A 27,333-nucleotide genomic window follows, 5' to 3' on the forward strand; every position below is an offset into this window, starting at 1 on the left:
AGCAAAACAAGTTAAAGGTCTTGTAGAGCTTACCTTGTATAGCATAGGGCTACTTGTTGTTGCACTCTCAGGGAAAGGGAAGACTCTGGTATTTGGTGACAAATGTTGTAGGCTCTCGCTGTATGTGGAGGAGTAATAACTTCACTTCTGGAGACAGGTTTCATTTCTGTTTGTCATGTGACTCACAGACTGAGTAGGCTAGATCATCATGGACATTGATGGAAATAAACATGATTCGGCATAGCTGTTATCAAAACATAGGTTAGTTTGTCATTAGGTGTAGTGTTTTCATGCATTAGGGTCTGGTGAGTCGTGGCTAGTTATTCTGCTGCCCAGGAGGGGTGTGGAACTCTACACAGTCACACTACAGCAAGAGGCGGGGCTGGATATAAGCTACTGTATGATGTTTGTTTTTATAATTTGAATGTGCTCTTTTTTTCTTCTTCAGGAGATAAGGAACTATTCTCTATGAACTTTGTCTGAGTGTGGACTGTAGAAATGCCTCCTGGGCCATCTTTTGTCAAATTATATTTGATGCCCCCCCAGGATCTTTGTGGACTGCTTGTTACCAAACGGGATGATCCTGACCCTCGAGTGCCTTCGTGAGCCCACGCTCATCGCCATCAAACACTAACTGTTCAAGGAGGCCAGGAAGTACCCCTTGCATGTCCTACTACATGCCTCTTACATATTTGTCAGTGTTACACAGGATGCAGAGCGAGAGGAATTCTACGATGAAACTAGGAGACTGTGATCTCAGGCTCTTTCAGCCTTTTCTGAAGGTCATGGAACCCATTGGCAACCTAGAGGAGAAAATTCTTAACAGAGAAATTGGTAAGACTTAGGCTACTTACTACCCTGCCTCCTCTTTGTAGAGAGTAAAAATAACTTTTAAACAGGCTTTCGTTTATATTAGATATCTTCTAAAACATCATATCAGTAAGTGAGTTTCTTTTGTTTCCGGATTCGCAATATGTTTACCCTCCCAATGTGGAATCGACACAAGAACTTCCAAAGCACATCCATGGCAAACTGAACAAAGGTAGGCATTGTTGTATCAATTAAAATCAAGCAATATGATTGTAATGTCATGATGCTGCAAGATGCCTAAGGCAGATCTAGTGGGTGTCAAACAACAACCTGTTTTTACTTTGTCAACACATATGCATTAATAAGCAACATTAATAAGCAACAAACAAAATGATCCTTATTCCTTTTCATGATAATCTCTTTCAAGGTTGTTCTTAGCCTGTGTGTGGTAATGATTATTCTCTTTTCTGTTCCTTATTTTATAGGTCAAATCATTGTAGTGATTTGGGTGATCGTCTCTCCCAACAACAACAAGCAGAAATACACCTTGAAGATCAAACATGATTGTGTGCCAGAACAGGTGATAGCCGAGGCCATTCGGAAGAAGGCCAGGAGCATGCTGTTGTCCCCCGAACAACTCAAGATGTGTGTACAGGAGTACCAGGGCAAGTACATGCTCAAAGTGTGCGGCTGTGATGAGTACCTCCTGGATAAATGCTCCAAGAGGTTTGTTTGTTGGGCCCTAATGAGCACTGCATGTAACCAATGCATATACATTGAAGCCTAACATTAGTTCTGACTCAGGTCTATATCTTAAAGGTCCAATGCAGCCATTTTTTAAAATCTCAATATCAAATCATTTTTGAGTAGCAATTAAGTACCTTACTGTGACTGTCTTCAATTAAAATGGTAAAAAAACAACAATTAAAAACAGTTTCTTAGCACAGAGCAATTTCTTAAGTTCTTATTGGTCTATTAACTAATTTACCACCTGGTGATGTCACCAGGCATGCCAAAGCTCCATCCCACCACAACAGGCTGAAACTTCACAATTTCACAGTATTATTCTAACCTCAAAGTGTGGAGAAGAAAAGATAAATATATACACTACCGTTCGAAAGTTTGAGGTCACTTAGAAATGTCCTTATTATTGAAAGAAAAGTACATTTGTTGTCCATTAAAATAACATAAAATTGATCAGAAATAGACATTGTTGTAAATGACTATTGTAGTTGGAAATGGCAGATTTTTAAAGGAATACCTACATAGGCGTACAGAGGCCCATTATCAGCAACCAATGGCACGTAATTAGCTAATCCAAGTTTATCATTTTAAAAGGCTAAATGATCATTATAAAACACTTTTGCAATTATGTTAGCACAGCTGAAAACTGTTGTTTCTGATTAAAGAAGCAATAAAACTGGCCTTCTTTAGACTAGTTGAGTATCTGGGGTATCAGCATTTGTGGGTTCGATTACAGGCTCAAAATGGCCAGAAACAAAGAACTTTCTTCTGAAACTCGTCAGTCTCGATCAACGCTGTGTACTACTCCCTTCACAGGACAGCGCAAACTGGCTTTAACCAGAATAGAAAGAGGAGTAGGAGGCCCTGGTGCACAACTGAGCAAGAGGACAAGTACATTAGCGTCTAGTTTGAGAAACAGACGCCTCAAAAGTCCTCAACTGGCAGCTTCATTAAATAGTACCATCAAAACACCAGTCTCAACGTCAACAGTGAAGAGGCGACTCTAGGATGCTGGCCTTCTAGGCATAGTTCCTCTGTCCAGTGTCTGTGTTCTTTTGCCCATCTTAATCTTTTATTTTTATTGGCCAGTCTGGCTGAGATATGGATTTTTCTTTGCAACTCTGCCTAGAATGGCCAGCATCCCGGAGTCGCCTCTTCATTGTTGACGTGAAGAGGCAAGTCCCTATTTTTTTTGTTGTCTATTCTTCCTGTTGTCCATGAAGATTTATGTGCGAATCGGCGTCTACCATGGAGGGGAGCAGATTTGTGACAACGTGAACACGCAGCGTGTGCCTTGCTCTAATTCCAAGTTTTACACACACACAAAACACGTGGTGTCACAGACAGTGACTCACTCATCAAGATATATATTGTTGCTATTTATCCGATGGTAATGTGTTGATCTGTGATTTTTACACTTATAATTGGTTCAGGGTGATTTACCGTGGCTGTGCTTGTCTCCTAGGTGGAACGAGTGGCTGACATACGACATGTACATTCCAGACATCCCCCGGCTCCCGCCTCTGTCTCTCCATCTGCTCTGTGAAAGGCAGGAAGGGGAAGAAGGAGGCAAGCACTCAGTTTAATCAGACACCCCAGACCTTTAAGAGTATAAATGATACCCACTGGCTAGAACAGTGTTGAATGGTCTTACTTGAATGACCCGAGGTGTCCTCTATGTGCATGTTGAATTACTTATCGACTTGTGGCGTGGAGCGATCATGGCTGTGTAACCTAGGCATGAAGACTGTAACCAACACCTGGGCTGAGTGATATCACCTGAACGTCGGAGAGATGGGTTTTCGTGCCTATGATGAATTAGAGATAAATGTCTCTAAAGGCCATCCTTTGCGAGCAACCTACTTTACACCTCGAAGCCAATTAACTTGAACTAAAACAGTCTGTTTGTTTGCCTCCTATTCTTTTCAATTAAATTCAGTACGACTTTTATTCCACAAGGGGGCAATTAGGATGTTTGTGTTGTTAGTTACAAGTACCCCATATCACATTAACATAAGCCTGTAGGACTGCATTCACTATTCTTTGTGGAAGGATGGCCATTCACAATATGTGTGTTAGTAACCGAAGCCACCCTTTGACCATGATCCTCCCCTCAGGAGCATTGTCCACTGGCATGGGGGAACGTCAACGTCTATGACTGCACTCACACCCTGGTGTCTGGGAAGATGGCTCTGAACATGTGGCCTGTACCCCGCGGCCTGGTGGACCTACCTCAACCCCATCGAAGTCACAGGCTTCAACCCCAACAAGGTAAACATGTTAGTTAGCATGTTAATATGACCACTCTATATTTCTGTGATCTTCAGTTCCTATTACAGTATAATGCCTATATTTCGCACACACAGGAAACACCCTGTCTAGAGCTGGAGTTTGACTACTTCAACTATCCTGTCAAGTTCCCAGACATGACCACTGTGGAGGAGCATGCTAACTGGACAATATCCAGGGAGCTGGGCTTCAACTACTACCAGTCAGGCCAGGTAATAGCATACATGGATATACACTGAGTGTATAAAACATGAGGAACACCTGCTCTTTCCGTGACATAGACTGACCAGGTGAAAGCTATGATCCCTTATTGATGTCACTTGTTAAATCCATTTCAATCAGTGTAGATGAAGGATAGGAGACAGGTTAAATAATGATTTTTAAGCCTTGAGACAATTGATACATGGATTGTGTGTGTGTGCCATTCAGAGGGTGAATGGGCAAGACAATATATTTAAGTGCCTTTGAACGGGGTACGGTAGTAGGTGCCAGGCGCACTGGTTTTAGGGGATCAAGAACTGCAAAGCTGCTGGGTTTTTCACGCTGTAACGGTTTTCTAGTGGTGATGAAGGGTCGGACCAAACTGCAGCGTGTCGATTGCGATCCATGTTTATTTAAACAAACGTAAACACGACTAAACACGAACACTACAAACAATAAACGAAACGAAAACCGAAAAAACAGCCTATACTTGTGTCAACTAACATCAAACAAGGACATCAAGACACTAAGGACAATCACCCACGACAAACTCAAAGAATATGGCTGCCTAAATATGGTTCCCAATCAGAGACAACGATAAGCACCTGCCTCTGATTGAGAACCACTCCAGACAGCCATAGACCTTGCTAGACAACCCACTAAGCTACAATCCCAATACCACCACCAAAACCCCAAGACAAACACACCACAATTACAAAAAAACCCATGCCACACCCTGGCCTGACCAAATACATAAAGATAAACACAAAATACTTTGACCAGGGTGTGACAGAACCCCCCCCCTAAGGTGCGGACTCCCGAACGCACCTCAAAACAATAGGGAGGGTCCGGGTGGGCGTCTGTCCATGGTGGCGGCTCCGGCGCGGGACGTGGACCCCACTCCTTTAATGTCTTAGTCCCCTCTCCCTTCGTCCCTGGATAGTCCACCCTCGCCGCCGACCATGGCCTAGTAGTCCTCACCCAGAACCCCACTGGACTGAGGAGCAGATCGGGACTGAAGGACAGCTCGGGACCGAGGCAGCTCGGGAGTGAGAGAAAGCTCAGGAGTGAGAGAAAGCTCAGGAGTGAGAGGAAGCTCAGGAGTGAGAGGAAGCTCAGGAGTGAGAGGAAGCTCAGGAGTGAGAGGAAGCTCAGGAGTGAGAGGAAGCTCAGGAGTGAGAGGAAGCTCAGGAGTGAGAGGAAGCTCAGGCAGGTAGATAGATCTACCAGCTCCTGGCTGGCTGGTGGTTTCAGCAGATCCTGGCTGACTGGCAGATCCTGGCTGACTGGCAGATCCTGGCTGACTGGCAGATCTGGAAGAGTCTGGTTGACTGGCAGATCTGGAAGAGTCTGGTTGACTGGCAGATCTGGAAGAGTCTGGTTGACTGGCAGATCTGGAAGAGTCTGGTTGACTGGCAGATCTGGAAGAGTCTGGCTGACTGGCAGATCTGGAAGAGTCTGGCTGACTGGCAGATCTGGAAGAGTCTGGCTGACTGGCAGATCTGGCGGCGCTGGGCAGACTGGCGGCGCTGGGCAGACTGGCGGGGCAGACTGGCGCGCTGACAGACTGGCGGCGCTGGGCAGACTGGCGGCGCTGGGCAGACTGGCGGCGCTGGGCAGACTGGCGGCGCTGGGCAGACTGGCGGCGCTGGGCAGACTGGCGGCGCTGGGCAGACTGGCGGCGCTGGGCAGACTGGCGGCGCTGGGCAGACTGGCGGCGCTGGGCAGACTGGCGGCGCTGGGCAGACTGGCGGCGCTGGGCAGACTGGCGGTGCTGGGCAGACTGGCGACGCTGGGCAGACTGATGACGCTGGGCAGACTGACGACGCTGGGCAGATTGGCGGTGCTGGGCAGACTGGCGACGCTGGGCAGACTGACGACGCTGGGCAGACTGACGACGCTGGGCAGATTGGCGGTGCTGGGCAGACTGGCGATGCTGGGCAGACTGGCAATGCTGGGCAGACTGACGGCGCTGGGCAGACTGGCGACGCTGGGCAGACTGGGGGCACTGGCGGCGCTGGGCAGACTGGCGGCACTAGCTGCTCCATATAGGCTGACAGCTCTGGCGGCTTCTTACAGACTGACCGCTCTGGCGGCTCCGTGCTGACTGGCAGCTCCTTGCAGACTGGCAGCTCCTTACAGACTGACAACTCCGTGCAGACTGACAGCTCCGTGCAGACTGACAGCTCCTTGCAGACTGGCAGCTCCATGCAGACCGGCTGCTCTATGCAGACTGACAGCTCTGGCTGCTTCATGCAGACTGACATCTCTGGCTGCTCCATGTAGACTGGCTGCTTCATGCAGACTGACAGCTCGGGCTGCTTCATGTAGACTGACAGCTCTGGCTGCTCCATGCAGACTGACAGCTCTGACTGTTCCATGCAGACTGACAGCTCTGGCTGCTTCATGCAGACTGGCAGCTCTGGCTGCTCCATGTAGACTGGCTGCTTCATGCAGACTGACAGCTCGGGCTGCTTCATGTAGACTGACAGCTCTGGCTGCTCCATGCGGACTGACAGCTCTGGCTGCTCCATGTAGACTGGCTGCTTCATGCAGACTGGCAGCTCGGGCTGCTTCATGTAGACTGACAGCTCTGGCTGCTCCATGCAGACTGACAGCTCTGACTGCTCCATGCAGACTGACAGCTCTGGCTGCTTCATGCAGACTGGCAGCTCTGGCTGCGCTGAACAGGCGGGAGACTCCTGCAGCGCTGTGTCGGAGGAAGGCTCTGGCTGCGCTAAACAGGCGGGAGACTCCGGCAGCGCTGGAGATGAGGAAAGCTCTAACAGCGCTAGATAGGCGGGAGACTCCGGCAGCGCTGTAGAGGAGGAAGACTCTGGCTGCGCTGAACAGCCGGGAGGCTCCGGCAGCGCTGTAGAGGAGAAAGGCTCTGGCTGCGCTAAACAGGCGGGAGACTCCAGCAGCGCAGGAGAGGAGAAAAGCGCTGGCTGCGCTGAACATGCGAGGCACACTGAAGGCCTGGTGCGTGGTGCTGGAACTGGTGGTACTGGATCGAGGACACGCACAGGAAGCCTGGTGCGGGGAGCTGCTACCGGAGGGCTGGGGTGTGGAGGTGGTACTGGATAGACCGGACCGTGCAGGCGCACTGGGGCTCTTGAGCACCGAGCCTGCCCAACCTTACCTGGTTGAATGCTCCCGGTTGCCCTGCCAGTGCGGCGAGGTGGAATAGCCTGCACTGGGCTATGCAGGCGAACCGGAGACACCGAGCGCAAGGCTGGTGCCATGTAAGCCGGCCCAAGGAGACGCACTGGGGACCAGATGCGTAGAGCCGGCTTCATGGCATTTGGCTCGACGCTCAATCTAGCCCGGCCGATACGCAGAGCTGGAATATACCGAACCGGGCTGTGCACCCGCACTGGAGACACCGTGCGCTCCACAGCATAACACGGTGCCTGCCCGGTCTCTCCAGCCCCCGGTAAGCCAGGGAGTTTGCGCAGGTCTCCTACCTGGCATAGCCATACTCCCTGTAAGCCCCCAAGAAATTTTTGGGGCTGACTCTCGGGCTTCCATCCGCTCTGCCGTGCTAGCTCCTCATAATGCCGCCTCTCTGCTTTTGCTGCCTCCAGCTCGGCTTTGGGGGACAATAATCTCCAGGCTGATTCCAGGGTCCTTTACCGTCCAGTACGTCCTCCCATGTCCATTTCTCCAGGTAGTGCAGCCTCTCCCACTGCAGCTGCTGCTCCTGCTGTTGCTGCCTCTGTTGCCTCTGTTGCCTCTGTTCCTGCTGCTCCTTTGGGCGGCTACACTCCCCTGGTTTAGCCCAGGGTCCTCTCCCGTCGAAGATCTCCTCCCATGACCAGAAATCCTTGTTGAGCATCTCCTTTTTCGGCTGCTCCTGCCTGTTGACACGCCGCTTGGTCCGTTGGTGGTGGGTGATTCTGTAACGGTTTTCTAGTGGTGATGAAGGGTCGGACCAAACTGCAGCGTGTCGATTGCGATCCATGTTTATTTAAACAAACGTAAACACGACTAAACACGAACACTACAAACAATAAACGAAACGAAAACCGAAAAAACAGCCTATACTTGTGTCAACTAACATCAAACAAGGACATCAAGACACTAAGGACAATCACCCACGACAAACTCAAAGAATATGGCTGCCTAAATATGGTTCCCAATCAGAGACAACGATAAGCACCTGCCTCTGATTGAGAACCACTCCAGACAGCCATAGACCTTGCTAGACAACCCACTAAGCTACAATCCCAATACCACCACCAAAACCCCAAGACAAACACACCACAATTACAAAAAAACCCATGCCACACCCTGGCCTGACCAAATACATAAAGATAAACACAAAATACTTTGACCAGGGTGTGACACACGCTCAACAGTTTCCCGTGTTTATCAAGAATGCTACCTCACCCAAAGCACATCCAGCCAACTTGACACAACTTTGGGAACCAATGGGGTGAACATGGGCCAGCACCCTGTGGAACGCTTTTGACACCTTGTAGATTCCATTCACCTGAGGAATTGAGGCTGTTCTGAGGGCAGGAAGGAGTGCAACTCAATATTAGGAAGGTGTTCCTAATGTTTTGTACACTCAATGTGCATGGTAGCTGGTCTGATGTGATGTCTGATCCTTTGCAGAGTAAAAGAGTGGCGCGAGACCACACCTTAACAGACAGTGATAGCGAGCAGCTGAGACAGGTTCGCAACCGAGACCCCCTGTTTGAGATCACCGAGCAGGAGCAGGACTTCCTCTGGAAGCACAGCTCCTGTCAGAAGCAGTACTGTCACCACCACAGAACTAGAATCAGTAGTCACCACCACACTTTACCTGGACAGAACCACCTAGTGAGGCCTTGACTAGCATGTCTACTGTCGCTTACTCACCAGGCAATAGTGTATAATTATACCTTTCCCAAGATCCTACTGGCTGTCAAGTGGAACTCAAGAGTTGAAGTAGCACAGGTGACATGTTTGTTTTTAACATTATGGAGCCAACATTTTTTAAAGACACTTCTCTCAAAAATGGAGAATGAAAGAAAATGTATTCTGAAAGTCTTCAGTCACCTTTCTGTGAACTCTTGTGGGAATTGAATCCTCTTCTACTGCAGCACTTATACCAATGTAATAGTGGTGAAGTTACTGTTGTTTTTCTTGCTCATAGATGTATTGCCTTCTGTAGGATTGGCCAGCAATAAACCAGAGCAAGCCATGGAGCTGCTGGATTGTAACTATTCAGACCCAATGACCCGTGACTTTGCAGTTCGGTGCCTTGAGAAGTACTTGACCGATGACAAACTCTCTCAGTACCTCATTCAGTTGGTCCAGGTAGGATTTATTTGGCTTTGGCTTCCAGAGTGACTTTCCTCTCACGTTTCTTTGATTGTTTGGACGGTTGTCAAATATAAAATGTCATAATGACTATAATCTCCATACTCTCTTGTCAGGTTCTTAATATGAGCAGTACCTTGATAACCCACTGGTACGATTTCTGCTGAAAAAGGCCTTCACTAACCAAACGATAGGACTTATTTTTCTGGCACTTAAAGTGAGTTACTAATAGTTACTTTACTGAGTCAATTCCATTACTTTCACAGAGGTGACCAACTGCTAATCGCCCTATAACTCATCCACATTCACTGTCCATTATGTGCCCCAGGTCTGAGATGCACAATAAGACGGTGAGCCAGCGGTTCGGCCTGCTCTTAGAGTCCTGCTTCCACGCCTGTGGCATGTACTTCAAGCACCTATGCAGACAGGTGGAGGCCACGGAGAAACTCATCAACCTCACTAACATCCTCAAACAGGAGAAGGACGAGACTCAGAAAGTAACCCAGCACTCCCTCTCTTTCTAATACACTCAGGCTTATTGTGCAACATGATGATCTGTTAGAGAATCTCTGTGGCTTCAGCTTACTGTTCCGCGTTTCTGTTTCACTTCCGAAACTGACATCAGTGGCTCTGTTTACCTAATGTTGTGAAAACTAGGCTTCACATTTCAAATAGGACATCTATCTTCACAGCTTGCTCTGTGTGGTCCTTGCAGGTGCAGATGAAGTTCCTGGTGGAGCAGATGAGGACGCCAGACTACATGAATGCCTTGCAGAACTTCACCTTTCCCCTCAACCCTGCACACCGGCTGGGAAACATACGGCGGGCATGCCACACTGGCACTCCTGTGCCTTACCCACATTCTGTATATAGACACTATTGAAACTGTAGATGGGGCATTCTGTTTCAATGGCTAAAATGGTCAGCAATCTCTCTTAAATGGCCCTAGTGGGAATATTACATTAATTTGATCTAAGAGAGAGAAGGGAACCTTTCTAGTTCCCCCTCATAACGTTATGCTCATGCATGAAAATGTGAAATGTCATCGGTAAACCGATTGTCAACCGAAGTGCTCAGCCGCTGGGCCCCTCAGTGCAGACGACTTGCACTCTAACACTGTTCATCCAATTGATCAATGAAATTAATGCAGCTGCATGTGTTGCTTGCGCATTGTAAAATGCTCTGACACCCCCAAGCTTGAGAAGTGCAGAATCATGTAATCTGCCAAAAGGCCACTGTGGCTCAACTGGGAAAACCCTGACATCATGTCCGAGATCCTCTTCCAGAACAATGAGATCATATTAAAAAATGGAGATGTTGAGTCCGAGTCAGGTTTCATATTCATTCTGCGTTCTAAAGAAGAGCTTTACCTTGTAATGTTGTACTGGATCAGTTTGGTTAAATGGATGGAATATATTTAAATTCTGACATGGCACACTGAATATGACTTTGTTTGTTTCAGACCTGCGACAGAACATGCTAACACTTCAGATCATCAGAATCATGGAGAACATTTGACAGAACCAGGGTCTAGACCTGAGGATGTTGCCGTACAACTGCATGTCTCTAGGTGACCGTGTGGGGCTGATCAACGTGGTGCGGAGCTCTCACAACATCATTCAGATTGTGTAAATGTGGCCTGAAGGGGGCACTACAGTACAACAGCTCAGAACTACACAAGTGGCTCAAAGACAAGAACAAGGGAGAGATATGAAGAAACTATATGTCGTATGGGCACTTTCCTTCACAATTGTGTTGGTTTGAAAATCATGGCTCAGATTTGACATTGTAACTCTGTATGTAGGTATGACCTGGCCATTGGCTTGTTTACACGATCCTGTGCTGGGTATTGTGTGACCACCTTCATCCTAGGCATCGGTGACAGACACAACAGTAACATAATGGTGAAGGACGATGGGCAGGTAGGACCTGAGTTCTCAAGCTATTGTCATGATTTTTTACAGACTCTCTTGCATACTGTCTGCTTTAACAAATGGACTGATATCAGTATATACTGCTAAATCAACGATTTTCAACATAGACTATATATTTCAATGGCCAAATGTATGCTTGGGCCGGATTTTTTGAGGCTAGAGAATTCAGAGGCAACAAGGGGAATGGTATATACTGATTCTTCTGCATATTCCCTCCTATTCTGTTTCTCAGGTTCTAGGAGATGTGCTATAAGGCCTACTTGGCCATCAGGCAACATGCCAACCTGTTTTCCATGATGTTGGGCTCCGGGATGCCTGAGCTGCAGTTGCCTACATCTGTAAGACCATGGCACTGGACAAGACTGAACAGGAGGCCCTGGACTACATCATGAAGCAGATGAACGACGCCCACCACGGCGGCTGGACCCCCAAGATGGACTGGATCTTCCACACCATCTGCCAGCACGCACTCAACTGAGCCCAGGCAGGGATTCCTTCACCCTGCCGGACACACCTGCCAACTGTGAGTGGCACATCCATACCTCATGAACTGATGGGTGATGCCCGACTGTCTAACCGAGCACTTAACAATCCAGAGCGATATTTTTGTATTTTTTTAACTGTATTTGTTTCCTGCAGCAGCTTAACTAACTCGCCTTCTCTAAAACCGTTGTTTTTTTTACTATTTCTTTAACTAGGCAAGTGAGTTAAGAAGTCATTCTTATTTACAATGGCGGCCTACCCCGGCCAATGCTGGGCCAATTGTGCGGCGCCCTATGTTACTCTCAATCACATCCGGTTGTGATACAGCCTGGAATCGAACCAGGGTCTGTAGTGACGCCTCTAGCACTGAGATGCAGTGCCTTAGACCACTGCGTCACTAGTGTTTTGTCCATACATTTTCTTTGAACCTTTTGTGTACACTTTTCTCTTCTAAGAGACACCTTCCCTCTGTGTTTATTTGTCTTGTTCCTTTCATTTTTGTAAAAGAGAAGAATTTGCCTGTCACCTTTACAGGGTCACGGGGTATAGGTGTCTTCCTGTAACGTAAATGTCTGTTGAATATGCACGGTACATAGGAACTCCCCCCCCCAAAAACAAGGTATGAATTCAGTCACCTCTGGATGTAAAAGTGTTCCATTGAGGCCCAATGGCTCTATTTGGTGGGTATTTCTAGCGCCACAGTTTTTGTATCCATTGTCATACTCCTCTTGCCATCATATTTAGCAGATTGTGCAGATGTTTTTTTTGGGGACACACACACACGCTGTGTGTGTTACTACAGCAGTGCTGGAAGTAATGAATGTGCTGTCAAGAAATCTTGCAGTGTAGAAAGGAAACCTTAATGTAGTTGACGTACAATGAGCAAGGGCTGGATTTCTCCCTCTTGTGTCTTTGAGGTCAATGGTAACACACCTCTGTTGCACAGCGAGACGCCTTCAGTTGAGCTTGGTCATAATGAATGTTGAGAAGTGCATTAAGCTAGACAGTCATAGTCACATCTTGTAACTGATGTTTTGATCATGTCAATGGTGCAGTTGGATTGTGAACTATATGAATGTCACAGTGCTATAGGTTAGAATGGGGCAGTACATTGTGAACATAATACTTTATTTGTAAATGTTGGGAGGTGGATGAAGTCTGATCAGTGAATGTGAGATATTTAATGGCTGTTCTGAGGCAGCTAGTCAGCACTGTTTGTGTGTGTGTGTGGACTAGACTCTTCCGCCCCCTGTTTGCTATTGTGTTCTTAGTGTAAACCTTTCCATAATAGTTTGACTTAGGCGACTCTGAATAGAAGCTGTGGGATACGGTTTTCATTCCATAATGGCACCTCTTTCATATGAAGGACATTCATTTTCAGGTGTAAACTCTGAATTCTCCATAATTCTCCATAATGTTAGCATAACTCTGATATATGCTGGTGAGAAATAAGGTACCATCTGAAGAAGTGGCTGTTTATGGAAGATTTTTCCCCAACTACAACAAATTTCTCAGAAAGTGATCAAGAAAAAAAACACACTTTGCCTTTTGTAACAGTTTTTGTTGATTCTATGAAAGTTTTGTGTCTATTTTTATGTTATGTGAATCGCTCAATGGTTGTATCTGCATTACCATAGAAAGCCTAACACATACGTTTGTTATATTGTGTATGTGGACACCCCTTCAAATGAGTGGATTCTGCTATTTCAGCCACACCCATTGCTGAGGGGTTTATAAAATCGAACACACAGCCATGCAATCTCCCTAGACAAACATTGGCAGTAGAATGGTGACTTTCAGTGACTTTCAAGGTGGCACTGTCATAGGATGCCCTCTTTCCAACAAGTCAGTCAGTTTGTCAAGTTTCTGCCATACTAGAACTGCCCCGGTCAACTGTAAGTGCTATTATTGTGAAGTGGAAATGTCTAGGAGCAACAACGGCTCAGCCACGAAGTGGTAGGCCACAAAAGCTCACAGAACAGGACCGCTGAAGTGCGTCTGTTCTCAGTTGCAACACTCACTACCGAGTTCCAAAATGCTTCTGGAAGAAACGTCAGCACAATAGCTGTTCGTCGGGAGCTTCATGAAATGGGTTTCCATGGCCAAACAGCTGCACAGAAGCCTAAGATCACCATGCTCAATGCCAAGTGTCAGCTGGAGGGGTGTAACGCTTGCTGCCATTGGACTCTGGAGCAGTGGAAATGCTTTCTCTGGAGTGATGAATCACACTTCACCATCTGGCAGTCCGACGGACTAATCTGGGTTTGGCAGAAGAACGCTAGCTGCTCGAATGCATAGTGCCAACTGTAAAGTTTGGTGTAGGAGGAATAGTGGTCTGGGGCTGTTTTTCATGGTTCGGGCTAGGCCCCTTAGTTCTAGTGAAGTTCCAGTGAAGGGTATCTGTACTTTACTTTACTATTTATATTTTGGACAACTTTTACTTTTACTTCACTTACATTCCTAAAGAAAATAATGTACTTTTTACTTCATATATTTTCCCTGACACCCAAAAGTACTCGTTACATTTTGAATGCTTAGCAAGACAGGAAAATGGTCCAATCCACGCTCTTATCAAGAGAACATCCCTGGTCATCCCTACTGCCTCTGATCTGGCAGACTCACTAAACACACATGCTTCATTTGTAAATGATGTCTGAGCATTGGAATGTGCTGCTGGCTTTCTGTAATTAAATATAAAAAAAACAAGAAAATGGCACCATCTGGTTTGCTTAATATAACGAATTAGAAATGTTTTGTACTTTTACTTTTGATACTTAAGTATATTTTAACAATTACATTTACTTTTGATACTTGAGTATATTTAAAACCAAATACTTTTAGACATTTACTCTAGTAGTGTTTTACTAGGTGACTTTTACTTGAGCCATTTTTTATAAAGGTATCTTTACTTTTACTCAAGTATGACATGTGGGTACTTTTTCAACAGACTGTCTTCTAAGCAATTGTATCCCTTTCCATCTACATTTTGTCAGATGCATCCATTTCAAGCTTATAGCAGACCTGCCAACCTGTATCCGTATTGAGTATCGTGTGCACACATTTCGAGGTCAAAGAACATTGGTACGATACCAAGCTTATACTATACCATTTTTGTTGTTGTTTTGAAATAAGCCTGCTGCACTGCTTTTCACTCGTAAAATAGCTGCACCATACACTCGTTCAGGAACAGAAACTGTGTAGCATATTTAGCGGGCGGAACATGGTCTTATCTCTGCAATGGTGTTAGGCGCAAGCACATTGACTAGCAGAGATGTGCTTTTGTGGACGGAAAGAGACTCATGGCAGAGAGAGCTGTTCCGGAAAGAAAGCCGTTTACATTTTCACTGGATTGTCCACGTAAAAACACTTATTAGAATATTCATTACCCCTTAATATAACCTAGAATAATGTGTGGGCACTGAGGGGTCATTGAGACCACGTCAAAATTAATTCAGGATCCAACACTGTTAATTTGACTACTGTTTGCTACATTGATTTATATAATTTAAGACTCGAGGTTTCAGGAAATTGCAGTTACAGGGTTTTCAAAAATGCAAAATGCTCCAACTTCCAGAGGGCTTCACAGATCTCCCCTTCCCTTAGTCCTATGTCTGCACCACCTTGTCAGAAATGTAAATATAATACAGTGAGTATGGTAAACGGTTTGTAAATATTTCCCACTTGCTGAACAGCACCAGGGGAGGCATTGTGATGCTGTTCTTGAAACATCATTTGTAAGAAATAAAAACCACGTTTGTATGTTGAAAACAAAGTTGTCAGGGCCATTTGTATATAGCACGGAGTGTTAGCACAGGGAAATCCATACCGATTGTGAATGTTAAAATAGTTTGGTCATCAAACAAGTCTCTTTACAGAAGGAAATTCAAAGATATGTGTCAACTTATTGAGCTATACATTGGTGTAAAAGGAAATAATCATTTGATGTGTAAATGGTGTAATTGTTATTTAAGAGCAAGGTTCAAGGGTCATCTTTGTTACTCCTCTTTATTTAATACAGTACTTTTATTCTGACAGGTTTATAGACATATTGAATTATATTTTTAATATACTGTATTTTGTCATTAATATCAACAATGCTACTATGATTGTATTTATTACGCAGTCATCTTGCATGAGAGTTGGTTAAAATAATATTATTTTAGTCATTCTGATAAACAGCTGTAAAGAAAGTTTGACGCTATAGGAACAACTAATAATACTTCTAACCAGTGACATCTGCATTATTAAATACAGTATACTTTGTGTTTCAGTTTTTGTTCCTCGGTTAAATACTTGCATTGTATCCAGACTGACTATAATTATTTGAGTGTTATGTGACAGTGTACAAATAAACTTCTCAGTTAAGTACTTGCATTTGTGGATTGTGTGTTGCTTTACAGAACAACAGCACCCAGCACAATTTAATTATTTTAGTTATTTGTTTTTTGTATCAAATGGCTAAACAGTCTAGATGCACTTTGACAAATTTGAAGGAATACTAAAGCAAGATTGAACTGCATTGTCAGAAAGAGTTATTAAAAGCTTGGTAATTTTTCATTTCAAATCAGCAGGTGTGCTTATGATACAAATGCACTATACAGCATGCACTTATTTTTTTCACAGCTAGATTAAATCACCTAAGCCCTCCTCTACCACTGGCAAAGGTGTTGTGCTTTTGTCCTGTGCAGGCCTCTGGGTTGTTGGGGGGACAAACTGCTTCCAGGGCTTGGAGGGGCAGTGGAAGGGGCTCTCAGCAGCAGTGGTGGGGGCCACAGAGGGCAGGGCTGGCTCTGGGTCTGTGTTAGCCATGGTCACAGCAGTCGGGCTGCGCTCCTGAGACTCCTCTGATGACTCCTCTTTGGCTGAAGCAGTAGAAGCTTGGGTTGTTTTAACTTCAGCAAAATTGTTGAAGTTCCTCAAGGGAGACCATCCAGGAGGTCTTCTTCTAAAGACTTCCTGTGAATGGAAAGATTTTTCTTCTCAAAATCCTCCATCATTTAGCACAAATCCCCAAAATGTACAGCTACACATCACTACCCTATTCATTTATCAGATTTTCTGAGCATCATTAATATGCTATGGTAGTACTGTTTGCACAATGTCTCACAAAATTGTCAAGGGGACCCGGTGCACATTCCACATTTGCTTCTGCAGTCTCATGCCTCCAAGGTGCCACATCTACAGTGGAATTGCAGTGAGCGAGTTCCTAGTGAGATAGCATACAAGATGATAGCGATGCCAGGGACAAGCATTCATGATACAACACATGACATTGAATTATTATGAAATGTATTTCATTTACGTACAGAAGTATTACAACACCAGAATCATATATTAGATCAAATACAGTAGGTTATTTAAAAAATACTATGAGCTCTAATGGAGTTTACCACATCAGCATCTGGATGACATTCGTCGTTCAGCTCTTTGTGGTCCGCTTTGGAGCAATTGCTTTTCCTCATATCGAACATCAGTCTATACCGGAATCCAGCAACCACCTGAGAAGAGCGTGTGAATGAAAGTAGATGTTATTGAAATACAATAGTTTGAGCGCCCCCCCCACTCAATGAACTCTGGAATGACACTCCTAATGCAAACAAGTGCATTGCAGTCCAACGGTCACAACCATAAAGATACATTTCGCCACACGCACCACACCTCCCAATGCCAGAACCAAGGTGATGATTTGGTGTGTTTCCATTGGAAGGGATGAGCAAAGATACTTATCTTCTTACAAAATATGATATTTTTTTCTAAATCTCTGTTTCTTTGTGTTGTTTGTCATTGTTGTAAGGCCCAATACCCCCGATCCCAACTGGTTACGCTGTTACCTGATTCACACTATAGGGTGCGAACCGTACAATGCTGGCTCTGATAGTTGCTTTTCACAAGTTCCTTTCCAGCATGGGTTCAGAAGCTATGGTGGATGCGTAACCAGGCCAGCCCTGGCCTAGTTCAGCTCAGCATGATTTGACTTGGTTGGGCCCTATTGTGTGAATCAGGCTTGAATTGAATTAGGTGTTTAGAGTCATGGTGCTTAACTTTCCACCAGGGGGTGTAGTTGGCTAGTCTTTGTAATGTTCAATAACTCCCAGTTAGATTTGCAACTGATTTACATGTACCTGTCTAGTAGCGAAACCAACACTGTTCAGGATGAAGTGGTGGCTGGAGTCAGAATCAGCATTGAACCTGGTGATGGAGTATGTCAAGGGATCCTTCAGGTCCTCACTGTCCACATCAATCTCCCTAGGACACCCCAGACATGTGGACCGTTCAGCAACAACAGGGCCCTCCACTGGAAGTCAGAGAGGGTTGTCAGTATCACAGTTTGTCTCAGCTGCTCAATAGAAAATTATTTTAGCCACATTTTTTCCCAGAATGTTTGGGTGATTCTAGTCACTGTAAATACATATTCTGCAGCATGAGTCATTCTATGGTCATTATATATTGGGCTGTCTAGAAATAGACTTGTCGGTGTTGTATGGCTTGGTCTACTTGGTGTGAAGTGAAAAACTAACCACCTGGGTCACAGAAAACTGCCAGGACCTTTTTATCTGTCTCTGACATGTGGACTGTTGCCTTACAAGGCCTTGGCACCTAATAAACAAAGATAAAGTGGAAAAAAACTTTAATTGCCAAGAGATGTAATCTAATAACAATGCATTCTTCACCTAGCGAAATTATTAAAATGTACCTTGTTCCCGGTGGGGAGGTAGTCACAGTCTCTCCAGACTTTGTCTCCCCCTGCTGGACAGTCAGTGACCCTGCTATTGAATTCCACAAAGTACTGAGTGCATGAGTCATTCTGAGCCTACAAGAGAGGAACGCAATACTGGACTGTGACTCGGTGTAGGAATGTTCGTATTCCATCTTCAACAACAGAATGAACTCAAGATGTATGCAAATAGGACAGGATAAATGACTAAATATACCATTACAATATTCTCAATCACTAAGCCACCTACCTTTGAGGACTCCAGAATCTGGTAGAGTGCTAGTTGATTTCCATAAGGAAGCTTCTCATTATACTTGACTAGGGCCAAGTCCACAGCTGCCTCCACATCTTTGTCATCACAGAACGCCAGGACCTGCTCTGGCTCCAGCTCCTGCCCCTGTCCTGGAGCCCAAAGCTGGAGAGAGAACACCACCAGCACACACAGTCTCACTCCAAGCTTCATAATGAATGTCCCAGGTCCAGAGAGAATCAAATGTAAGACCAGATTTCGTTCCCTACTGGACTCCTACCTCTGAAATGATTGACTGTAGTCTATTCGCCAACACAAACCTATTCAAATAAAATGAGACTGTTCACACACAAAAAAGAAAGCCATCCAGGCAGTTCCAGTGACAGAGGAGTAAATGTTTACTTATCAGCTGTCACCACCATGCCTGCACTCTTTAAAAATCAATACCCTTTTCTGAGTTGTAGAGAGTTTATGGCATGCAAGAAAAATAATGGACATGTTTAACGGGATATTATCTTCCTACAGTCACTTGTTGTGGCACCAGTTTGTTTGACACATCTAAAAAGATCCATACATGACTGATAACGAACTATGTAAGAGTCAAGTGTATGAGTCAACTAGGTTAGATTCACGTGCCTGAGGAGGGTTTATTTTCCTGTCTCCTCTATAATGTAAGGAATTAAACCTATCTTACTGTGCTGTGAATGTGCTGGTCAAATGACACATTATCCCAAGGGAATAACCTGTAGTAGCCACTTCATATTATGCCTATAATGACTATATCAAAACATTTTGGTCTAATGAAAACTAATTGTCTATCCCTAAAGTAAACATAAATATTAGTTTAGTTTTAAGTGGGTGTCATACGGTAATACAATAATAAAGGTCTCTGCTATTTAGATGTAAATGGGGAGGGAATAAGACAACCTCTCTACCACAATAAAGACTTTGGATGGATAAATATCACGCCTAACCAGACACTTTCCAAAAATGATTGTCAGTTTGTCAATGCAGAGTTAAGCCTGACCTGCATTGACACTGCTGCAGTACTGTGTATTTTAGGAGATACTTTGTCCCTCTCTACCTTTGACCCCGATTGCCTCCAATGCCTGCCTACGCACAGTTTGATTTCCCGAGCTCAGCCATTCCCAGAAACCAACTACAACTCTGGTGCAATAATAATACGAATAATAATACAAATGCAATCTTTGATTAACCAATTTAAAACATATTTTCAATTTAGAGGCTAACATCTTTAACTCCTGGCTAATGCAAACAAGTAATTATCATAAAAAAATGTGAATTCAACAGACCAGATGGGCTGGTTCCTTTTTGACCTAGTGGGCCTGTCTATTTTGGGGGGGTTGCACAAAATGATCATTATCTGGCTAATAATGTGGGCCTCAAGGAAAGAAATTCACCGGGTTTTTCTTCAGAAATACCAGAGACGATTTCTGGTACCAGTCCGCTCTGATTCAACATATGACCTTTAAATGAACCAACCTACTTTTAGGCTATGTTTTTAGGTTAAAAAAAAGAAGATTATTTCACCTTTATGTAACCAGGTAGGCTAGTTGAGAACGAGTTCTCATTTACAACTGCGACCTGGCCAAGATAAAGCACAGCCGTTCGACACATACAACAACACAGAGTTACACATGGAATAAACAAACATACAGTGAATAATACAGTAGAAAAAGAAAAATCTATATACAGTGAGTGCAAATGAGGTAAGACAAGGGAGGTAAGGCAATAAATAGGCCATGGAAGGAGAGTTGTATGGCATTGAAGCTCGTCTGGAGGTTAGTTAACAGTGTCCAAAGAAGAGCCAGAAGTATACAGAATGGTGTCGTCTGCGTAGAGGTGGATCAGAGAATCACCAGCAGCGAGAGCGACATCATTGATGTATACAGAGAAGAGAGTCGGCCCGAGAATTGAACCCTGTGGCACACCCATAGAGACTGTAAGAGGTCTGGACAACAGGCCCTCTGATTTAACACACTGAACTCTATCAGAGAAGTAGTTGGTGAACCAGGCGAGGCAATCATTTGAGAAACCAAGGCTGTTGTCACGTTCTGACCTTAGTTCTTTTGTTATGTCTTTGTTTTAGTATGGTCAGGGCGTGAGTTGGGTGGGTTGTCTATGTTTGTTTTTCTATGAGTTGGTATTTCTGTGTTTGGCCTGGTATGGTTCTCAATCGTTGTCCCTGATTGAGAACCATACTTAGGCAGCCTGTTTTCACCCTTGATTTGTGGGTGATTATTTTCTGTGTCTTCCACACGGAACTGTTTCAGTTTTTGTTATTTCATATTGCTGTTTTGTATTTTTCTGTGTTCTATTAAAAGTATCATGAACACTTACCACACTGCACATTGGTCCTCCGATCCTTCCTACTACTCCTCGTCAGAGGAGGAAGAAGACCGTTACAGAATCACCCACCAACCAAGGACCAAGCATCGTGGTAACGGGCAGTGGCAGAAATCTCAAGACTCCTGGACATGGGAGGAGATTCTGGATGGCAAGGGACCCTGGGCACAGGCTGGGGAATATCGCCAGCCTGATAAAGAAGAACTTGGAGGCAGCCAAAGCAGAGCGGCGGCATTTTGAGGAGTTGGCACGGCAGCGCAACATGACCTGAGCCAACTCCCCGTGCTTACCGTGGAAAGAGGTGGACCGGGCAGACCATAGCCCGGTGTGTTACATTGCAGCATCTCGTATCGGCCGGGCTAGAGTGGGCATCGAGCCAGGTCCTCGGGCCGGGGTACGCATGGTGTCCCCGGTTCGCCAGCACAGCCCAGTGCAGTCTATTCCACCTCGCTGCACTGGCCTGGCTACGGGGAGTATCCAGCAAGGTAGGGTTGTGCAGGCTCGGTGCTTGAGACCTCCAGTCCGGTCTATTGCAATTTTTTTTGAAAGGGGCAAGCTTATTTAAGATGGCGAGGAAGGCACTTTTAAAAAATGACCAGGCATCTTCTACTGACAGGTTGAGGTCAATATCCTTCCAGGATACCCGGGCCAGGTCGATTAGGAAGGCCTGCTCGCGGAAGTGTTTTAGGGAGCATTTGAATGTGATGAGGGGTGGTCGTTTGACCGCAGACCCGTTATGGATGCAGGCAATTAGGCAGTGGTCGCTGAGATCTTGGTTGAAAACAGCAGAGGTGTATTTGGAGGGCAGGTTGGTGAGGATGATATATCTATGAGGGTGCCCGTGTTTACAGATTTGGGGTTGTACCTGATGTGTTCATTGATAATTTGTGAGAGAGGGCATCAAGCTTAGATTGTAGGATGGCTGGGGTGTTAAGCATGTCCCAGTTTAGGTCACCTAGCAGCACTAGCTCTGAAGAAATATGGGGGGCAATCAGTTCACATATGGTGTCCAGGGCACAGCTGGGACAGAGGGTGGTCTATAGCAAGCGGCAACGGTGAGAGACTTGTTTCTAGAAAGGCGGAATTTAAAAGTAGAAGCTCGAATTGTTTGGGTACAGATCTGGATGGTAGGCTATCTCTGCAGTAGATTGCAACACTGCCCCCCTTGGCAGTTCTATCTTGTCGGAAAATGTTATAGTTAGGGATGGAAATTTCAGGGTTTCTGGTGGTCTTCCTGAGCCAGGATTCAGACACGGCTAGGACCTCCGGGCTGGCAGAGTGTGCTTGGGCAGTGAATAAAACAAACTTAGGGAGGAGGCTTCTAATGTTAACATACATGAAACCAAGGCTTTTACGGTTACAGAAGTAAGCAAATGATAGCGCCTGGGGAATGGGAGTGGAGCTAGGCACTGCAGGGCCTGGATTAACCTCCACATCACCAGAGGAATAGAGGAGGAGTAGGATAAGGGTACGGCTAAAGGCTAAAAGTACTGGTCGTCTAGTACGTTCAAAACAGAGAGTAAAAGGAGCAGATTTCTGGGCACGGTAGATTTTTTCCAATTTTATTTGTCACATACACATGGTTAGCAGATGTTAATGCGAGTGTAGCGAAATGCTTGTGCTTCTAGTTCCGACAATGCAGTAATAACCAACGAGTAATCTAACCTAACAATTTCACAACAACTACCTTATACACACAAGTGTAAAGGGATGAAGAATATGTACATAAAGATATGAATGAGTGATGGTACAGAACAGCATAGGCAAGATGCAGTAGATGGTATCGAGTGCAGTATATACATATGAGATGAGTAATGTAGGGTATGTAAACATTATATTAAGTGGCATTGTTTAAAGTGATAAATTTTTCACATACATTTTTCCATTATTAAAGTGGCTGGAGTTGAGTCAGTATGTTGGCAGCAGCCACTCAATTTTAGTGGTGGCTGTTTAACAGTCTGATGGCCTTGAGATATAAGCTTTTTTTCGGTCTCTCGGTCCCTGCTTTGATGCACCTGTATTGACCTCGCCTTCTGGATGATATGACGGTGTGAACATGCAGTGGCTCGGGTGGTTGTTGTCCTTGATGATCTTTATGGCCTTCCTGTGACATCGGGTGGTGTAGGTGTCCTGGAGGGCAGGTAGTTTGCCCCCGGTGATGCGTTGTACAGACAAAGGTATGGTAGGATGTGGATACAGTGAGGGTAAACCTGTGCATAGAGTGATGATGAAAGAGATATTCTCCCTAGAAATATCATTTAAACCAGGTGATGTCACCGCATGTGTGGTAGGTGGAACTAAAGTGTTAAATAAGGTGTATTGAGCAGGGCTAGAGGCTCTACAGTGAAATAAGGCAATAAATACTAACCAAAACAGCAATGGACAAGGCATATTGACATTAGCGAGAGGCATGCGTAGCCGAGTAATCATAGGAGTCCAGTGAGTGGCTTCAGGTGGCTTGCGGGCCGGGGCTAGGAATCTAACAGAAGGGCCTTGGAGGGACGTCGCGACGGAATAAAGTATTTTGTGGCCCCCTCGTGCTATTGCATTGGCAGACGGATCAGCAGGGCTCCATGTGGTAAACCAGGCCAATTGGCAGAATAGGTATAGTGGCCAAATTATTTGCCCGGTGGGCCTCTTAAGCAAACAGTCCGATGTGCTCTGGACAGCTCGCAGGCCGCGGCTAGCATGCTAGCGGATGGGATTTCAGGGGACGATGCGACGGCGGAGCCAGTTGATAAAAACCCCATTGGGCGAGTCATGTCGGTGGTCCAGTCGTGATGAGTCGGGAAAGCCAGTTGGCAAAAAGAGGTATTGTAGCCCAAGTAGTGGCTGATGGACCTCTTTGGATAGCTGGGAGATGGGCCTAGTAAAGCTAGCTTCAGGCTAAAGAGTTGAGTAGACACAAAACAGAACATATCTGACCTGCAACAGCACAAGGTGCAGTTAGTTACATCATATACTGTCCATCAGCCATTTAAATAATTTAAAAATTAAACACTCTTTGCCCCTCCCCTTGAATGTGCTCATCACTTGAGCAAAACGTTTTGGTCTTCTGGAGTGGAATTCACCACATCACATCTCACAACCCACATTTGGTGACAAACACCTAACTGAACGCACAAGAAGACAGACAAACTCAGCAACAACATGCATCGTGAAACAATACTTTTTCTACTGGTTGTGATCATAATGGGTGAGTTACATGCACCTTTATCTAATCATGTCTAATAATGTTTCATCTATTCAGTGTTAGTGGTAGTCTGATATAAATTGAAACTAGGCAATGCTGCAATGCAGTTAACCATCTGCAAACAGAATAATATAGGGCATTTGAATCTGATTTTGATTCTGAGATGATAACAGTGGTACTCTATAACAGTGCTCTGTTGAGTGCACTCTTAGAAAAAAAGGTGCTATATAGAACCTAAAAGGGTTATTCAGCTGTCCTTATAGGTTCCAGGTGGAACCCTTTCGGTTTCCATGTAAAAACCCTTTCCATAGAGGGTTCTACATGGAACCCAGAAGGGTTCTACCTGGAAACAAAAAGGGTTCTCCTATTGGGACAGCCGAATAACCTTTTTGGAACCCTTTTTTCTAAGAGTGTAAAACATTGCTCGTAAACTTCACGATATTTTAAAAACATAATCATGACCACTTCAACACATGTAGTAATACCAAACAAGTTGTTAGAATAGCTTATTTAGGTTTATTGTTAAAAAAAAAGTTTAAAAAAAGAAGCATCTGAAACCAAAGGGTGCTTATGAATGGTGTCTTGTGGTTTCTGTAAACTGTTTCACTTTACACTTCACTGCATACCCCTTTACAGGAAACAGCCTCATGACTGCTGCATTGGATCCTAAGCCCACTGAACAGGCCAACCTACCACAGAGGCCTGTCCTTCAGCCCAAAGAGACTGTTCCTGTCACCGGAAACTATGTGCTGAAAGACCCTACAGGCACGTCGTGCATCAAAATCTCCATGGGAGTTGAGTACGTAGTTATTGAGAAGAAGGTAGGGGCAGTCACTTTCTCAGCACTTTTTGTTTAGTACATTTCAGCACTTCTTTGTCAGGGGTGAGATCTCATGTGGGTTGCTACCAAACTGTGAAAAATAGACAACAGTCACAAAAAAATGCTACAGATTAATATTATATAAGTAGCTGTAAATCCTACAACATCACTCGTTTGCTATTGTTTTTGTCCTTTTCCAATCCAATGCTACGTTGATTCTTTTTTTTCCCAGAAACCTTCCTATTTCAACTTAGACCCTACCACCACCAAGACTACTGGTAGATGTGCTGACAAAGAGTCAGTTCTCTCTCTGGCTTTTCTAGGAAAGGGAGGCGATCTGAATCTCACCTTTGAAAAGGTACAAATTCAGAAATGTCCATTTTCTCATGTCTGACACGTATGACCACATTTTATAACTGGAAAACCTTTTTAGCCCCATACCTTTCTGACTCGTACTGAGATAATGGCTGTGAATTCACAGGTTGACTTTTCCATAATGAGCAGAAGCAGAGTCATAGATTATACATGGCTCTGAGTAGAAGCATACTCATTCAAATACATTTGCATGATGATTTGCATGTTTGGCTTTGAATAAACACTTAAGTATTTGTCTACCCACAGGAAGGGAACCTGACCTATGTGTCAAAGATCACAGGTCATTTGGCACCAGGCAAAGGTAAGTAAACCATTATCATCTCACAAAATAGACACATGATGTGAAACAAATGCATATATCTTTTTCTACAGATGTCATTGCCAGAAAAACAAGGCTGATCTTATTCTTCCACAATTAGGAATTGAGAACTATTCTGGGGTAATAGAACATGAGAAGCTGTTCCCAACTGCCGCTGGCCGCAGCCTCAAGTGCTACTCTCAGACCGAGTTTCATCTGTCTGAGAACCTTCGAGTGAAGATTGTGTCTCTTCAGTTCCAAGCTTTCAAACTCACCAATGGGAATTTTGGAGAGGGTAGGTCACTTTATCTGGGGCCTTTCTGTTCACGATTTACAGTAAAATCATAAATAAAATGGTTTTGTAAGGTTATATATGGTTTAATGCTTTGAAATGTAACATTGTAAACGTAATGTTTTGTCCTTTCAGCCCATCAAAAACAATTATTCAAAGTGCTAAGATCCAGATGTTGTTTTCTAATGTCCCCCTTATGGCATTTCAGAGGTTGAGTGCAGGGCTGATTTCATCAAGAAGATCATTCCCATTATTTTTGGTGCCACGGTTGTGGGGCTCTTGCTGATTGCTGTCCTGTCCTTCCTGATAATCCGGGACCACCACAGACAAGCTGGCTATGACAGGATCTGAGAATGCTTCATGCAAAAAACATGAACACTTTTTATAGCCATGTTTTGTATTTCCTAAATGTCCAGCCTCTCTGTCCAGCCTCTCTGTCCAGCCTCTCTGTCCAGCCTCTGTCCAGTTTTTTTATCCATTCCAAGTATACACTATTGTTGTTTTTAAATATGAAATATTTCTGCAAAGAAAATATAAATAACATTATTACTGTAAAAAATATGTGAATGTTGTTAACACTTATAGGAAAGCTCTGTGTACATTTTCAATCACAATCAGCAAATATGGTCTGAATAAAGTGGCTTTATTTTAGCAATTAGAATTTTGATGTTTGGAGATTATATTCTGGTTTGAAGAGTGCATACATTCCCGTGTGGCTTTATCCAGCTGGATTGAAATACATTATCATCAAATGCATGTATAAGCCTTTTTATAAAAACACACTGCCCAAAAACATATAATTCTGTAAGACATTGTTAATTCGGTCTTGAAACTCTCTGTGACCTCTCCTGAGGCTTAGCGCTATTCGTGATCCTTAGTATTTCCCGACCTTAAACACTAACCATAACCATAACCATTTTACATTTCAACTTCAATAGTGTAGGGACACTCAAGGATCCCGCAAAGCACGGCCAGTCCAGAGACCCGGTTGACACTAGATAAAACACGCCACAAACCTCGTCTATTTCTACAATTTATCTTCTTGATTTTTAACCTAACCCTAACCACACTGCTAACATTATGCCTAACCCTTACCTTAAATTAAGACCAAAAAGTAATTGTTGGTTTTCGTACATTTTTACCAAATAGACCGATTTTACTTTGTGGCTGTGGTAACTAACGGAAACGCAGAGACCCCACCTCCGTCTCGACTTTTTCTATTGGTTGATCATCTTACGGGTACCCAAGAGAG

At 44.6% G+C, this 27,333-nt stretch overlaps 2 protein-coding genes and 1 pseudogene across 2 annotated transcripts; 2 read left to right on the plus strand and 1 right to left on the minus strand.

The window, feature by feature from the left end:
• The first annotated feature begins 187 nt into the window (after positions 1-187).
• On the plus strand, positions 188-13,944 carry LOC112260319 (annotated as a pseudogene).
• A 1,813-nt stretch (positions 13,945-15,757) lies between these two features.
• LOC112248444 (kininogen-1) lies at positions 15,758-19,109 on the minus strand. The gene is made up of 7 exons (XM_024417472.2): positions 18,737-19,109; positions 18,466-18,582; positions 18,293-18,368; positions 17,894-18,066; positions 17,162-17,269; positions 16,879-16,977; positions 15,758-16,727 (listed from the first exon to the last, which is right to left on the minus strand). Exons 1-7 carry the CDS (start codon positions 18,947-18,949, stop codon positions 16,395-16,397), a joined length of 1,119 nt encoding a protein of 372 aa, XP_024273240.1. The 5' UTR covers positions 18,950-19,109; the 3' UTR covers positions 15,758-16,394.
• Positions 19,110-24,166: 5,057 nt separating this feature from the next.
• On the plus strand, positions 24,167-26,432 carry LOC112248481 (lysosome-associated membrane glycoprotein 3-like). The gene is made up of 6 exons (XM_024417547.2): positions 24,167-24,299; positions 24,933-25,117; positions 25,349-25,474; positions 25,738-25,792; positions 25,911-26,084; positions 26,290-26,432. The coding sequence occupies exons 1-6, from the start codon at positions 24,254-24,256 to the stop codon at positions 26,430-26,432; spliced, it is 729 nt and encodes a 242-aa protein (XP_024273315.1). The 5' UTR covers positions 24,167-24,253.
• Positions 26,433-27,333: the final 901 nt, after the last annotated feature.

This window comes from Oncorhynchus tshawytscha, linkage group LG01, assembly GCF_018296145.1.
Source record: "Oncorhynchus tshawytscha isolate Ot180627B linkage group LG01, Otsh_v2.0, whole genome shotgun sequence".
NCBI classification, from domain to species: Eukaryota; Metazoa; Chordata; class Actinopteri; order Salmoniformes; family Salmonidae; genus Oncorhynchus; species Oncorhynchus tshawytscha.